The sequence below is a fragment of the Barbus barbus genome, assembly GCF_936440315.1.
Source record: "Barbus barbus genome assembly, chromosome: 18".
In the NCBI taxonomy this organism is placed as follows: domain Eukaryota; kingdom Metazoa; phylum Chordata; class Actinopteri; order Cypriniformes; family Cyprinidae; genus Barbus; species Barbus barbus.
In genome coordinates, this window is record NC_136746.1 from 11462400 (window position 1) to 11478876 (window position 16477).

At 38.8% G+C, this 16477-nt stretch overlaps 1 protein-coding gene across 1 annotated transcript in view; it reads left to right on the plus strand.

Annotated features, from left to right (window-relative positions):
• LOC306884073 (GDNF family receptor alpha-4-like) overlaps positions 1-15815 on the plus strand; it is a 115665-nt gene extending 99850 nt beyond the window's left edge. The window contains exons 4-8 of the mRNA XM_079439725.1: positions 843-1188; positions 4021-4130; positions 6051-6185; positions 12753-12934; positions 15342-15815. Coding sequence (XP_079295851.1) covers positions 843-1188; positions 4021-4130; positions 6051-6185; positions 12753-12934; positions 15342-15470 — 902 coding nt within the window. The 3' untranslated portion in view covers positions 15471-15815. The remainder of the gene's footprint in view (positions 1-842; positions 1189-4020; positions 4131-6050; positions 6186-12752; positions 12935-15341) is intronic.
• The last annotated feature ends 662 nt before the right edge of the window (positions 15816-16477 follow it).

The following is a 16477-nucleotide window of genomic DNA, read 5'->3' on the forward strand; positions in this document are numbered from 1 at the left end:
AGGAAGCAAAGAAAGCAGGGAAGCAAGAAAGAAAGAAAGGGAAGGACAATCTGCGTATGTCCCATTGGTGTCTAGGTTTAGGGAATGGATAACAAGGGGAAAATAAAGTTGTGAAAGAAGAAAGTAAAAAAGAAAGGAAGCAAGTAAGCAAAGAAACGAAGGAAGTAAAAAAGACAGGCAAAGAAAGGAACAAAGTGAAACAAAAAAGAAAGGCAGAAAATGGAACATAAGCAGCAGTAGAGGAAAGAAAGAAGCAAATAAGGAAGGATGGAAGCACGGAAAGAAAGGAAGGAAGAACAATCTGCTTTTGCCCCATTGATGCTTATGTTAGATAATGGAAAATAAGGGGCAAAGAAAGTAAAGCAAAGGAAAGAATCAAGCAAAAAAAGGATGTAAGGAAACAAAGAAAGGAAGGAAAGGAGCATGGGAAGAAGGGAAGGATGGAAATGAAGAAAAGAAAGCAGGGAAAGAACAAGGAAAAAAAGCAAGCAAGCAAAGAAAGGAAGGAATGACTGACAATCAGATTATGCCCCCCATTGATGCTTATAGGAAATGAAAAAGAAGGTTGGGACATAAGAAGGGATTGGTGTTGGTGCATTGCATTGTTTTGGGTTCGGGTTCAAAGAATGTTATGTTGGATGGTAAGTAATGCCACATTTTGCAGTTGTGGTTTGGTATTCTGTGTTATCTTGAGTACAGGTTTCTATTTCAGCACTGGACAGCGACTGTAGCCATTCCAACCACATTTCTGTTTGTACTCCAAAGTAGGCAAGTGTAACTAACATGCTAATCTCTTTATACTCAGGAATCACAAGTCTGCTTCTCTCTCTCCTTCCTTTCAGAGTCTGAGGTGGGCATGACAACAGTGAACCGTTGTTTGGATGCTGCTAAGGCCTGTAATGTGGATGAGACGTGTCAGAAACTACGCACGGAGTACGTGTCGGCGTGCATCGCCCCATCGGCGCGAACTGGGCCCTGCAACCGAGCACGCTGCAGCAAAGCACTAAGAAAGTTCTTCGACCGTGTGCCGCCAGACTACACGCACGAGCTGCTCTTCTGTCCATGCTCCGACACGGCTTGTGCAGAGCGACGGCGCCAGACCATTGTACCTGCGTGCTCTTATGAAGAAAGGGAAAAACCCAATTGCCTGGCACAACTTCGAGTTTGTGAAGCCGACTATGTGTGCAAGTGGGTATTGTGTGTGAAAATGACTGCTAGAAATACAATCAGGCTCTTTTGAAGGGCCTGAAGATTGAGGCTCTGTAGGGAGTATTATATAAAGGTGCACAAAGTCATTTTGTCCCATTCAAAAAAAAAAGTTTTAAACCTGAAGAAATTAATATGTTAGACGTGTTAAAACGATGTAAATTCACATGAGATAAACACTCTGGTCATATCAGTAACATAAAAAGTGTTATTTTAATCACACAAAAATACTTTGGGTACACTTTATTTTAAGGTAGCCTTGTTACAGTGTAAATATACATTTAAGTTCTGAGTAATATTAATTAACTACATGTACAGTACTTAATATATGGTTAGGTTTAGAATTAGGGTTTGGTTTAGGGTTGTAAGCATGTAATAATGAGTAATTTATTGTTGATATAATAAGTACATGTAACTTGTAACAAGGACACCTTAAAATAAAGTGTTACCAATACTTTTAATATACTCCAATTAAACAATTATTCTATAGCAATGCCACCAAGGCCCCGTTTACACTAGTGTGTTTTCGTTTTAAAACAGCATTTTAGAATGAAAACGATCCCCGTTTACACTGGCATTTACGCTACGATTCAGAAACGATCTTAGTCTACACTACACAACCGAAAACACGTCACATGACCATTCATGCAGCTACAACCATAGATATGTATAGGTAGATTCCCTATTATTTAGATGGCGGACGCGTCTTGGAGTGTGCTTGAAGCAGTCAAATAGGGGGGGAATCTACCTATACATATCTATACAACAATGTGCATGATGTTGTTGTTTACAAGGTCGTCAAGGATACGCAGTGCGAATGTGGGCAGCCACGCCATTTTCAAAAGTCTCCGTTTTGCTCCATTTAGACTGAAACGCAACCCCGGAGTTTTCGAACTAAAACGGGGTCTGCAGCGTTTTCAAAAGTCTCTATTTTCCTGTTTTCGACCTCGAAAATGCCAGAGTAGTGTAAGTGATAGGTGTAACTGTAGCAAAAGAAAAACTGTAGTTTTCGTTTTAAAACGCATTAGTGTAAACGGGGCCTAAATTGCAGTATTTTTTTTTTTAAATGGAACCATTCCAAATAAGAACCAGTTCTCCAACCTTTACACACTAGTCTTTCCATAACATCCCATAGATGTAAAACCCTTTTGTCGCTGCATGTCTGGCGATGAGGTCGCTAGTGGGCGTTCTCATTTATGGTTGCCATGTCAGCGAATCAGGTTTCTTGCCGCTAAGTACAAACATTTTGGAGGCAAAAGACTAAATATAATCTAAATCAAATCCGTACATACAAACAAAAACGAAAGAGAAACAGAACCTACTTTCTTCCATTGCGTATGTTTATCTACGGCTGAGAGGAGAACAATCACATGAGCTCTATTGTCTTCTTTCCTATTGGCTGTCACTCTCCCAAAAGTCGTTCTTCATTTGATTTCATTTAAATGTTGGTAACATCAAATAGGATATTTTGTTTTTCATATAGCTGGCTACTAAACATGATGACTTTAACTTGTAAAAAAAAGGCTTGCTAAAAAAAAACTGGTTGACACCATTCATAATGTTGGGCTCAGTAAGATTTTATTAATATTCATGAAAAAGTCTTGTGCTTTTTAACAAAGCCGCATTTATTTGATGAAAATATAGTAAAAATATTTGTAAATATTTATTTCTGTGACGTCAAAGCTGAGTTTTCAGCAGACATTTCTTTAGTCTTTAGTCACATGATCCTTCAGAAATCATTCAGATTTGGTTCTCAAGAAACCAAAGTTGAAAACCAATGTAAGAGTTGTTCTGCTTAATATTTATAAGGAAATTAATTTTAAATATTTAATGTATTTTGCTGAATAAAAGTATGAATTTCTTAAAAAAAAAAACAACAACTTACTGACCCCCAAAACTTTTGAATTGTAGTATATATGAAAACTGGAAATATAAGACGATAATTTATGCTACAGCATCCCTTATGGCATTGCTGAGAATGTAATGCAAAATGAATTGCTGTCAACAGCTTTTAAAATAAAATAATGCCCAAAATCAAGGTTATACAGTATAGACAGAAGACTGTACATCATAAGCGTAATAAAAGTATAGGAGTATTTTACACTCCATTACTTTATCTGTTCACTATGGTCAAACAGAAAACCGTAAATCCAGCAAACACATGAGTCTGACAGCTGCAGTCACTCTGCAAGGCTCTCAGTAGAGCGGAGTTTGAGTGGTCATATTTGAAGCATATGAGATCTTTTTACATCACAAACACAAAGGCCTTCATCGGTCTTTGCCATCGATCAACCATCACGCTTTCACACGCCAAGCGAACACTCTGCTGACACAACACATTACACAAGAGGAGATCACTTACGGCCACAACAGCCAGTTAGCATAAGAAATCAGCAGGGAATGTGGGTAATTCCTCTGAGACTGACCTGGTTAAATGATTGATTGGTCACCAGAGGACAGGCAGAATGTGACCTGCATGTAAATGCTCGCTGTCGACTGAGATTCCGGCGGCTTAGTATCTGGCAGTTCTCCAGAATTCTGAATTGCAGTTATGTCTCTGATTAGCAAAACGAATGGATCAGAACTGTACAGATTATATATAGGGGGGATTGAAAAAGAGAAAATGACTGAGAATGGAGTGGAGAGTGTTGGTGTAAAGCTTTTTAAACAGAACAGAAGAGGACAAAACAGAACAGAGTATGTAGCCCCATCTACATTTATAACACAAGGTAGAGGAGAGTGTTTGTGGGAATGCGTGTTTCTGAGGGTTTGCTGACTGGCTGGATGATGGATGTGCTGTTGTGGTTCCCTCAGGTCTCGCTGGGCTCAGTTCCAGCACGACTGCCAACCCTCCGAGCTTACTGCCAGCGGCTGCCAGCAAGAAAATTACGGAGCCTGCCTTGTTGCGTACACCGGCCTGATAGGTGAGAACTCTGGGCAATGTAGTCCACCCTGGCTTATCGCATACACCAGTCAGGGAGATTCAAATTATGGGCATTGCAATCTTATCAAGCTTGGCATTACAATCTTATCCACCGACAAGTGAAATTCTAAGAAAAGAAGACACATACAAGCTCTCAGGGGTTTATTAAACCTTATCAACAATGCATTGGTGCATATACCACAATTACAATCCTCATTACAAACATGTATGACTTCTGTGGAACACAAAAGGAGATAATCCAAAACAACTAAGCTAGCTCAAGTCATGGGTGTCCAGTCCTGCTCCTGCAAATAATTCATATATATATCATACATTAGAGTTGTGAGGGGTGGGGAATTGAAATTGAGGGATCAAGGGTCTGTCCATATAAATTTTATCTATTCACTTGACAAAGTAGAATGCACTTCAAAATGGCATCTGGGATTCTTGGGTACTTTTGGGTCTAATCTGCAGTACATTTGTGTCTTCAACTTGAGTACCTCCATAACTAGCAGCAACTGATCACTACTATAAATAAGTTACGATTCAGGGTGAGAAGATTCCAGCTTCTGCTAAACTTTTGTTTAGTACTTCGCAGCATTTGTCTGTGCAGGTATTGCAAAAGACGCAAGAAAAGCAACGTGGGCTGCTTTCCAAAGGCAATTTATTTGGAGACAAGTAGCTAGGAGACACATTTCACTATAATAAATGTGACCAGGAGTGTGCAATGATGCAAATTATATGTCATCAGTTAGAGGCTCACTTTTGTTTAGTACCTGAAATATGATTACAAATGGACTCAAAACATTGGAGTGTCAGCACCCTAGAAGTTTTCCCCTGCACCGTTCATATAGGCTACTCCAAAAAGGCATGTAAGGGTAGACGCATCAAGATTGACGTCAATAATGACAAACGTTTGACAGAATTGTGAGTGGGATTTGCTGGTAAAGAGAGCTACAAAAGAGTTTATGACATTAACAAATGTACAAGTCAGACACGGCATTACAGAGATAAAGAAAAAAAGAGACCAAGCTCTCTGCCCTGATTGTTAGTCATTAAAGCAGTATTTTCCAAGAGCGGTTGTGAAGATGTTGCACTTTTGTGTTCTGGGACAAAAGAAATCAATGTGTTTAAACGGCTCCCTATCAGACCATAGAGTTCTAGAGTGCAGCACCTCCACTTTTCCCGCTTTCAGCTGTCGCCTTCTACTCTAACTCACTCTCGTGGTGAAAAAGCACTGTCATTTTCCTTCCCTACTGAACAAAGACACAGCTCTAAGAGATACGGACCTATATCCTCTGCAATCAATGTTCTAGCACACTTATGTAACCCACACACAAGATAAAGATTGACAGAGCTTTTCATATTCGTTTTAGCTGAAGGCGAACAGAATAACACAAGGTGGATTGCTTAAAATGCAACAAACATTTTAACGTAAAAAAGGTGAAAGTGTCTCTGCACTGATAGAAGGGTGGACTAGTGTTGAGTAAAATGGCACAAATCTGATATCATTTGTTGTAAAAAAAATAAAAAGGTAGAATATCTGAGTGCTAAGTGACAGCTTAATTTGCACCAATTTTTCTTTATTTTGTAAATGTATTCTGTTTAATTTTGATGTTTATTTCACTTTAAAAATAATGGTTTGACAATTGCTAAATTTCTCATTTTGACTGACCATATGTTCAATTTTTTTTTTTATAATTTAAGCTCTGTTTTGTATCCTTTTTGTGTAAAATGCCAAATAAAGTTTGAATCTCTGCCTTTTGTCTAAAAAAGAAAACATTTTCCATAATACACGACTCGGATATGACAGATGGATGCTGCATTTATTTGCTACTAGTAGACTTGCACTGCATTTGGCTTTCTGTTTGGCAACTGATGTTCTGTTCGGTGTTATTTCTGTCTCACTTTCTCCCTGTAGGTAGCATAATCACGCCAAACTACCTAGATAACTCTACATCCAATGTGGGACCGTGGTGCTCTTGTGTGGCTAGTGGGAATTTCCGAGATCAGTGCAACCACTTCCTCAGCCATTTCCATGACAACAATTGCTTGAGTGAGTAAAAACCTCTCCCCTGTCCTATATTACAAATAAATATTACCATCATTGCTGGAGATTCCCTTTTGTGCTCGCAGGGAAAAATGAGAGGGAGGCACACAAACCACATGGAGTGGCATATAGCCAGTTTCATCACTTCTTGGCAGAAGTAGCATTTCCACATATCATTCCCACACATCCACTACCTTAGCAATGTCCTTTGACCTATATGTTCTTTGACCCATGACGCACTAACAAGAGCTGTGAAAACAATACTGGGCCTGTCCCAAAACCCACGATTACAGTACGCAGGCTGTCCCAGTTTTGCCATTGACGAACCATTCAATAAACAGTTTTTAAAAGACCATTTTTTGCCTTAGTGCAGAACATTTTAAATGTGAAGAACCTTTTTACTGTTAAAAAAAGAACCTATCCCACATGCTGGTAGTTTCAGTTTTGCTTTAAATATATATATTTTAAAATATACGTTTAGTCTTCGTGTTCATAATAAATGTTGTTTATAATGAATGCCACTATAATATATGTTTGTTTTAAACATATTTTTCATTGCTGTTCTGTTCTGAATACCATTAGGGGAAATAAAATACATAAGGCTTATAAATGTATTGTTTTATTTACCAGTGTGATTTATAGTCAGGTGCAACTAATTTTCTAGACTATATGGTGTGTATATTTTGCCTTTTAATCACTTAACATGGGTCTATTTTTCAGAAGTTTTTTAAAGTTCAAAGTACTGAAAATCTAAATGTTTTGCAAAGGTTTTAAACTTCACTTGCATCACTGTAATCGGGTATTCAGAAGTTTTGCATAAAACTTGCATCTTCACATTCACTTAAACACTAGGGCCAAATGCAGGAAATATGTTGTGCAAGTAGACAGCAAATGTGAGTATTGGGACAGGCCCTGACTCAGGTTCTTTTACTCATGAGGAACGACTTAACTATATTCCATAATAGCATTTTCCATGAATTTTAATTTGGAGAGCTCCCATGGCCTCCAACGGGAAAGCAAAGGGTCCATTGTTTCCTCGCTTCAGAATTCTAGCAGATGCAGGACGTCATCCGGGTTTTGTTCACCTAGTGTATAATCAGTACAGCCCATTCTCCTTTTGCATGTGTGGAGAAGGATGCACATATGGACGCAAGGACTGTTCCACACTCATTGTACACTCATATACTCCAATTGATAGAAAATAGACCCAGGTGATGCAACATGAGTCAGCAGAGAGACGTATCTGCAGCCCAGTTCTTCGCAGTCAGCACTATTATTGTGCATTCAGCAGCGCTGAGAGAAAAGTCTCTTGATGTAACGTTATGAAGTTTCAATGCGTGTCGGTAATGAGGCATTAACAGTCATCAGGAGCACAGGATATCTTCAGCGGTGTGTACTGCTCATGGCCTGCTGCATCTCTGAGCCACTAATAACAAACACACCATGTAAACACATTCGTTTCCACTCACAGGTGAGGTGGTGCTGCATCTGACGCCTGAGATCTTGGAGATTAGCTTTAGCTCTGATTCATAAGCGCTTCAGTGTGATCTTGCTCCTCAAGGGTATTTCCGGCATTAACAAAATTGCAACGTCCAGTTTCAGCCATCCCTCCCTATTCTATCTGAGGGTCTTGGGGCGGTCCGGAGTGCTGGGTCGGTGTGTATGTGTGCTGATTCAAGCCTAAGCGCAGCCTCTGGTGTCTTGGTAATTGAGCGTAATTTGGCTCCCTGCAGTAAAACTAATGGAGCGGAGACAGCCGGAGAGTAGCAAACAGGACAGAAGTAGCACAGGATGGAAGGAAACAGCTGAAAGAGCTTTTTGAGAGTGAGTCCACTGAGGCTGGTCCTCACCTCAGCTGTTACTGAAGTAGTTTTGCTGGCTACACTAGCCCCCAAACCATCAGCGTACCCCTGGGACCACCATGAAATACTGGACAAGTATTACAAGAACTTCTTCATTCAGTAGGACTACGAAAAAAAAAGCGCTGAAGTCAGTGGGCCAACAGCCAGCAGAACTGGAATTAGACGGATGTGATTCAGTGATTCGCTAATGTAGTAAACACGTGAAGTTTATGTTTCATAAGAGTGTCCTCAGTGCGGTCCAGAATGAGTGATGAGTGTTTTGATGAGAAATGTGAAGGAAGAGTGACGGCTCATTTCCTGTCTCTGGGTGGTGAGTAAGCAGTAACTGCTAAGTGTATGTGTGTGAAATGCTAATAACAATGTTTATTCATTTATGTATTGATTCAAGCGAAAGTAACTAGAACATTCATTGTACCATAGTGGCAAAAACATTAAGAAGAGTTTTGTGCTCATGTTTGCGTTTACTTAAATTCTGAAGCAGCCTGCAATATTTAATCACGTTTACGGTGTAATTTAATAGTTTCTCAAAGGAATATTTCCTTTCTTAAAAGGCATGCAAGGAAAAAAAACAAACAAGAAAAACACATGATCCATGTATTCTAATAATGAATAAATTGTAGTAAAAAATGAATAAAAACAACTACTAAGAATATTATAATAATATCAGGATTATTTTTTAGCAAGATATCTTTAATATTACTTTAATAATGTAATTACATTATATTATTCAGCTTATTTTGCAGTGCATAAGCTATTTTCTGTAAATGTGTGAGACTTCAATAGCCACTGTAGGTAAATAATCAGAAGAAAAACAAAGTGCATGAAATGGTCAAACTAAAATTTGCATTACAAACAAGTTTCGTTAGGATTAGGATAATAAATAATAAAACAACAAATACCAGTTTGCAATATCAAGCAGAATAACAGACTGTTTAAGTACAGCTAAAATACTGCTGACAATGGAAGCCTTGCACATTTAAGTTTCAAATGGCTGCACTCGCCCTTACTTTTTTTAAATGGAGAAATGCATGTTTTTTTGCTATCTTTTTAGCTTGAGCCACCAGTGAAGGGATTGTGAATTAATCAGCCAGTCAACGCTGTCATGAAATATTTTTTCTGAGAAATTAGTCACATGACATTAATGGCAGATAACTGGCTCAAAAAAAATTAATGTCCAAAACTGAGCATCCATGGACAAAGACATCCTGTGCCAGCTGAGCAACTGCTATCAAAATGAATAGTAAATTTACCAGTAGCTTTGGGTCGGAGCGAGCGACGGGAGGCTGAGCTTATCAAAGGTTCAGTCGCTTCTAAAGTTCTGCAGGGGTTAGAGAGGAATCACCACTTCTGAACATTCACCGTAAACTTCCCACTATTAGCTGCTGCCATTCACACCTCGATTAACCAAATGTTCTGCATCACTGATGAAATTTCTTTGTAATCATTGTCTTCGCTTCCCCGTTTCGGAGTCTCTTGTCGTAACATCCACACATATCCTTTTAGCTGTGATAGAGAGTGACACTGCGCCTCTACATATTTGAGATTGATCATTGCATTTACAAACAGACATGACTCAAAAATTGGACAAAAATGAAATGGAGCTATAATAAATATCAAGATTTTATATCACATCTTTCAGTTCCATCCCTTTAAATGCCATTCCAAGAGTGCTAGCATTAACGTAGCACTGGTTGTCAACTAGTGGCTCTGTGTATAGATCACATATCAACCAAACTCATTCTCATAATTGAATTGTATACTTTAATGAATTCACTGTGGATATAAAATGCAGCTGTCATGAACCGTGTATGAACAGGGCTCTATATAGTGCGTATTCTGCTCCGGTGTGAATGTAGCCACTATTTGTTTCCCTGCAGTAATTCAGCAACGCTACGAGTGGGCAGCTTCAATTAGCATCAAATCGTGGCTTTTTGCTAAACATTCAGAGACTAATCAACTTCACACCATTCACACTCCTCCACATTACTCCACTGCTAACACTCCCCTGATTATGATGTGTTATGTCTGTTATGATATGAATGTTGGATAATGAGGGCTTTAGGTGGGCTGAGGTGAAGGCTAACTGACAGAAATTATATTCTTTACAGTAAACTTAAACGCGACGCTTTTCTATAAACCTGCCGCTGCCTTTCAAAATACATGAAGGATGTAGTTAAACAGTCTTTTGTGTTTATAGAACAGTGATATGTGCTGGACATCTGAAATGAAAGTAAATTCATCCATTTCAATTGGTGTTCAAGAAGTTTCCAGGTGAAAGGCCTGTAGGACAGCATTTACCAGACATAGACAATAGAAAAGCAGTAAATAACGAAGTGAAGTGAAGTGAAGTGACATGACATACTGCCAAGTATGGTAACCCATACTTGGAATTTGTGCTCTGCATTTAACCCATCCAACGTGCACACACACAGCAGTGAACACACACACACACCGTGAACACACACCCGGAGCAGTGGGCAGCCATTTATGCTGCGGTGCCCGGGGAGCAGTTGGGGGTTCGGTGCCTTGCTCAAGGGCACCTCAGTCGTGGTATTGAGGGTGGAGAGAGCGCTGGACATTCACTCCCCCCACCTACAATCCCTGCCGGCCCGAGACTCGAACCCGCAACCTTTGGATTACGAGTCCTACTCTCTAACCATTAGGCCACGATTTCCCCCAAGAACATAATTAAACTTAGACTTAACAAGAACATAATTAAAAATAATTTGCATCAAGGTTTCAGCACAGTCAGCTTTTCAGATCCCGTTTTAGGACCTCAAGAAAGGCAAAAACATTTTCTGCTGGTGTTGATAAACAGTCAACAAACCTTTTTTTGGTTCATACTTATCCAAAAGTAAGTACATAACCAGCCAGTGTTCAAAACTATCTCCTTACCTTAGTCCAATTCACAACGGTAAGCTTGTAATAATGTGTTGTAATTTGAGTATTACTGGCACAGTAGGTATATCCGCGGGAAATACGAGTTTGCCGCCATTCATCTTTGCGTCATTACATCAGGTCTGTATACGTAAAGAGATCGGCGGCTAATAATGCTAATAACACACACTAAATACAGGTAGTCACGTAATGCTGATGTTGATAACATTTGAGAATTAAGTATAACAATTATAATAATAATTTGCACAATTTGATGTAATATGATCTAAGCGATCATTAGATTTAATCACCATTGGTAGCACGATGTATTGTAATGCTTTTTTTCCTTGGTCAGAACAAAAGTGGCAGACATGTTACTTGTTCAGATGACATTCGCCCATGAAAATTCTTATTTGGCTCATACATTCCAAGACGTAGAATCTGTGATTCTAAAGTACAGTATCCACACGGTGCAATGACTGACAGCCCACACATACTCATACTACAAAATATTACATTCATCTGCGCTCGAGCCGTGCCGGTGCACAACCCACATAAGGATGATAATTCCAAAACTTACAGACTGCAGCTTTAAGTTAAAGTAAAAACTAAAATTAAATTGAAAATATAAAAATAAAGGTAATTCAAAATATTAAGAAATACTATAATAGTATATACGTTATAAATAATGCTAAAATAAATGCTCATAGTCCAGAGCTGCAATATCCATTATAAATATTTAAGGCAGGTTATGGGATGCTTTACAATGACACTATTCTGATATTATTAAAGAGGCACTATTATACGTACAGTAAAGTATTCTGTGGAAGTCACTCTCTTTCTCTCTCTAGCTCCATCACCCCTGTAAGATCACAAAGATTAAGCAATTAGTGTTTCAATTAAGAAAGAAAATTAACTCAACCATTCCACTGTTCACCATTCATAAATCTAATCTTCATTTTTTCCCCCACAACCCTTTTCTCAGCACCAGAAAGGAATATCAGACTCAAATATGGAGTTATATCCCATGCCATCCTCACAGCTGTGTCTTAATTGAGGCGACTTTCATGCCACAGTAATTTCAGACAAGTGACCTACTAGACAAATGGAAATTAATCAGTTCAGATTATTATCATTCATATGGCCTGTCACTATAAGTCTCAAAGACACCCTATATAGCCAAGGGGGGAAATGAAGAGGATTGTGAATGGAAATCTGTATTTAGGTTTAACATCGAAGGTAATTTTGAGTAAAGGAATATTTCAAAATTAATACACAGGTGTTTTAGTACAGGTAAGATTTGCTTTAAACATCAAGATACAAGAAGTAATCAAACTTCTTTCAAACCCACATGCACAGAGGCACACTCAAGCACACACTCCATTTTATGCATCCAATCTTTCCCAAGGGAAAACACACTGAACGAAAATAAAAGATAAGAAAGAAAATGGAAGACATGGGCTAAGAAATAAGGACGAATGCCAAGCCGTTAAGAAACACAAGTGTTTTTTAATATTTCTGGAGGGCAGGATTAGCCGATTGGTAATATAAGGATGTATATTCTACTATATAAACAAACTATATTTAGAGCATGAATCAGATTGAGTTTATGATCCTGAATGCTGTTCTGTCAACATTTATGCTGGATAATTTAGATATAAGCCAGTCCCTCTCTGGTTCCTCCGAGTGTGTTTTGTTGTTGTTATTGTAAGAAAGCATGTTGACGAAATCCAAACCCATTTTGAAAGGGAGACGCGTCTGAAAGAGAAAGCCAACTGAGGCATGACTGCCTTCCAGACGTGTTCATCTGACTCTCTCCCTTCCTTTCAAACAGAGAACGCCATCTTGGCTTTTGGGAACGACACAGAACTGAAATCTGCGACCAACCAAGCTCCAGGCTCCAACACAAACACTTACAACCAGATCTTAGTTATCAGCACCGAGACCACCACTTCCACCATTGGTTCTGGCATGGAGACCGAGCAGAACATCCTACGTCCACAGATGCCCACACAGGTACAGGCCTTTATCCCGGTCCGTCTCAGTGCCAGTATGCATTTTAGGACCTTTTGAAAATCTAACTCGCTCTGTTCCTGCTAGATTTCAAACCAGGCAAAACCGATCATTCATGTTCCCTATTCATTCACGTTAGAGCTTTCTTGTGAGTGAACACAGATTTGCATTGTGTATGACATTGCATACATATTGTGTCGCAAAAATTACTTAAAATCCTTTCTGACTGTCCAGACTGTAACGCATTTGGAAAAATGTATACGGTTTTAATCGGATTTCAATTCACATATGGATATGGTTTGGGTTTGTAAAAATTGGATTTCTTTTTTTTTTTTTTGCTGTTCAGAGTGCAAACAGCTAAATGGATTGGAGTCAGATATGCATTTCATGTCTGTCAGAACAAAGTCATAGATGTATGTTATTCAAACCTGTCTTGTTTGGTTCGATTAAAACAAACTGGTTTGTTTCCCCCTTTGGTGCGGATCTTTTGGGCACGTGTGAATACAGCAATTGCACTCTGGTGCGCACCAAACAACCGAACCGAGACCCAGCTGAAGAGGTGGTCTTGGTTTGGTTCCAAACGAACTCTGGTACGGTCCGTTTAAGGTATGAATATGAACCGGCCTCGATCCGACCCAATTGCAGAAAGCATGCTCGGAATCGGAAATTTCAATCGCTTAAATCACTTGTTTTTAAACCGCAATGCTTAAAAACACGTGCAAATTATGAGTTTTCATGACCATAGCGCCCACAGCAACATGACATGAGTGCACTAAATAGGCTAAAGCTTGCCGCAAAGCCCCATAAAAAGTTACAATGAATGTGTTTGGGGAAAATGGTACGGATATATTTGAATTATTTATTAATAAACTAGTCTTTTCTGAGTCAGTGTCACAAAGATGAAGTTAAAAATCCTGACTCGCCATCTCCTCATTGGATGCGTCTTTAGAAAGAAATGCATCTTTACGGATTATAATGAAAGAGTATATTTAGAATTCGTTTTGTAGTAATTCACAGCTTTCTATAGATATATTCATCATGTCTGTAAGGAAAATATGCAACGAAAAGCACTATGTTTTCTTGATATTGTGAGTGCACACAAATAAAAATAGACCCTTTACAGTTCCGAACGATGTATTATTCTTACCTTTATGAGCAACGATTACGGGGTATTTAATTTGTTTACACTGATGTCCTGAAGCGCACATTTATCTAGGTTAAATGTTTAAACTAACATTTTGATATGCTTTAAGTATTTTATATCTATAGATTTTATTTTCGGCAAGTCGTAATTACATCGTCTGACATTGTCTCATTTGATAAGTTTCTTCATATTGCGTTAGTATACATAACAGCAAATTCCCAAAAAATTAAAATTGCACTACGAAAGATTTCCATGATTAGCCTGTTTTTGCACTTCCTGTTTTCCCTGCTTGAGAATTTCTGTCCAATGAATGGATGACCTTGGCACACGTGTGGTTTTGTTTACAATTTCTGGTTCACTTGCAAAAAGGGCAGTGTGAAAGCGAACCGCACCAAACAAAAAAAATACACCCTAGTGAATGAATACACCCTAGTCTCCCTGCTGAAAGTGTAAACCAGCCTACATGACTACTGTTGTCTGTTTCCCTGCCTGGCCAAGCTTACTACATTAGTCTGGTTTTGTGATTTTAGAGGGCATTTGGGATTTGACATACGACCTGGACCAGACTAGAAGACCTTTTAAGACCTATAGACTGGCTTGTTGTTTTGTTATTTTCTAATGCTGTGGTTGTCAATTGGTTTTGCATCGGACTTTAAGTGGTGATTACAACAAAATGTCAAAATTGTTTATTATTTAAAACTGAACTTTGAAAGTTTCATGCTCTCAGACATTTTTTTTTCTGCAAAGTGCAAGACACTTATAATGTTACAATAGATTTCTGTTTCATATAAATTATATTCTTTTGAACTTTCTATTCATCAGAGAATCCTGAAAAAATATTTTCCACAAAAATGTGGAATACAAATCAGCATATTAGAGAGATCTAAGGATCACGTGACACTGAAGTCTGGATTAATGGCGGTTGAAAATTCAGCTTTGCCTTCACAGGACTAAATTACATGTAAAAGATATTAAAACAGTTATCGGTTATTTTAAATTGTAATGATATTTCACATTACGTGTTTTTTTAATCAAATAAATGTTGTGAGACTTCTAACAAAAGACATGGGAAGCATCTTTTTCTTCTTTTTTAAAAGTTGAGAGTATATGTTCATATATTTTATTACTACACACCACTGGTCCATTAGGGATGAATCCATTTAGTACTGTATCTGTCTGTGATGTGATGCCTATAAAAGACTGAACCAAACAGAGAGAAATGATGAGATGATAAAACAGATCTCACTTGCTCTTTTTGTTCTGCAGATGAACGAGAGAGACAGACTGTGGGGTGACTCCACCCTCCCGTCCCCTGATCTCCATGACGCCGGTCCTACAGCGGCCCACCTGGCCATGGTAATGTGGCTCCTCCCCTTCCTGCTGCTGGCTCTCTAACTTTAAAATCAAGCAACCAATCAAAGCACCACAGAACTGGGACAGCGTGCGTGTATTCATGAGTTTCGACTTCCGCATCACAATAACTTGTTTGGAAAGGACGCAAAAACCACCAAACTCTCTAAATGTATGAAACCCTGCTCCATTCCTCAATGCAACATAGTGATTCATTGTCTGGGTGTTCACAATGACTGATTTCAAGGATTTAAATAATTGTGTGTCTCTCTTCTCTTAATTTGAACTGAAGATGGTGCCCGTGTAAGATAAAACCCCCTTTCTTCAAAGCAAGCGACTGAAAGGTAGTCGACGGGTGGCTGAGTCATGCCTACGCTACAATTTTCACACAAAAAAGAAAGAACAAAAAAAAAAACCTAACAAATTTCCACCTGTTCATCATCCATAATTTAATATCTATTTTTCCCCAGCTCTCTCAAATGGACGGTGTTGGTACATGTGCTGTATATTCACCCGGATAGAAGTGTGTTTTGTGATGTCTGCTTGAAGAAGCACAAGAACAAGCGGTAAGAGAAAGGAAACTGATGTAATGCACTAAAAGTGTCTGCGATGAGAGCTCTTTCAATGGGTTACAGAGACGGTCTTTATTTTTGTAATGTGGCTGTATTGGAGTGCATGGTTTGCTAAGAAAATGGCACAGATATGAAGAGCTTAAGTATCTTGATGAATGCCTTGATCACCGAGCAGTTCTTGTATACTTCACCTGTGAATATGGGTGTCTGAAATACTGCATCAAACTGCTTATTGCAATTGGAAAAAGCACAAAACGCCCTGTTAAACAAAAAAACACTTCCTGTTCATGTGAATTCAAGCAGCTTAATCCCATCTCCTTACTCACTGTTCATGTCCGCCAATCAAAACGAGCACAACGAGGGTCTGTTGATTCTCTCCAGTGACTGACGGCAGTTTTCTGCGTCCCCATCCTATGAGCACTTGGCATCTGAAGTTGTGTTTCTTTTTTATTCTCAAGTGTCCTGTGATGACAAACATGG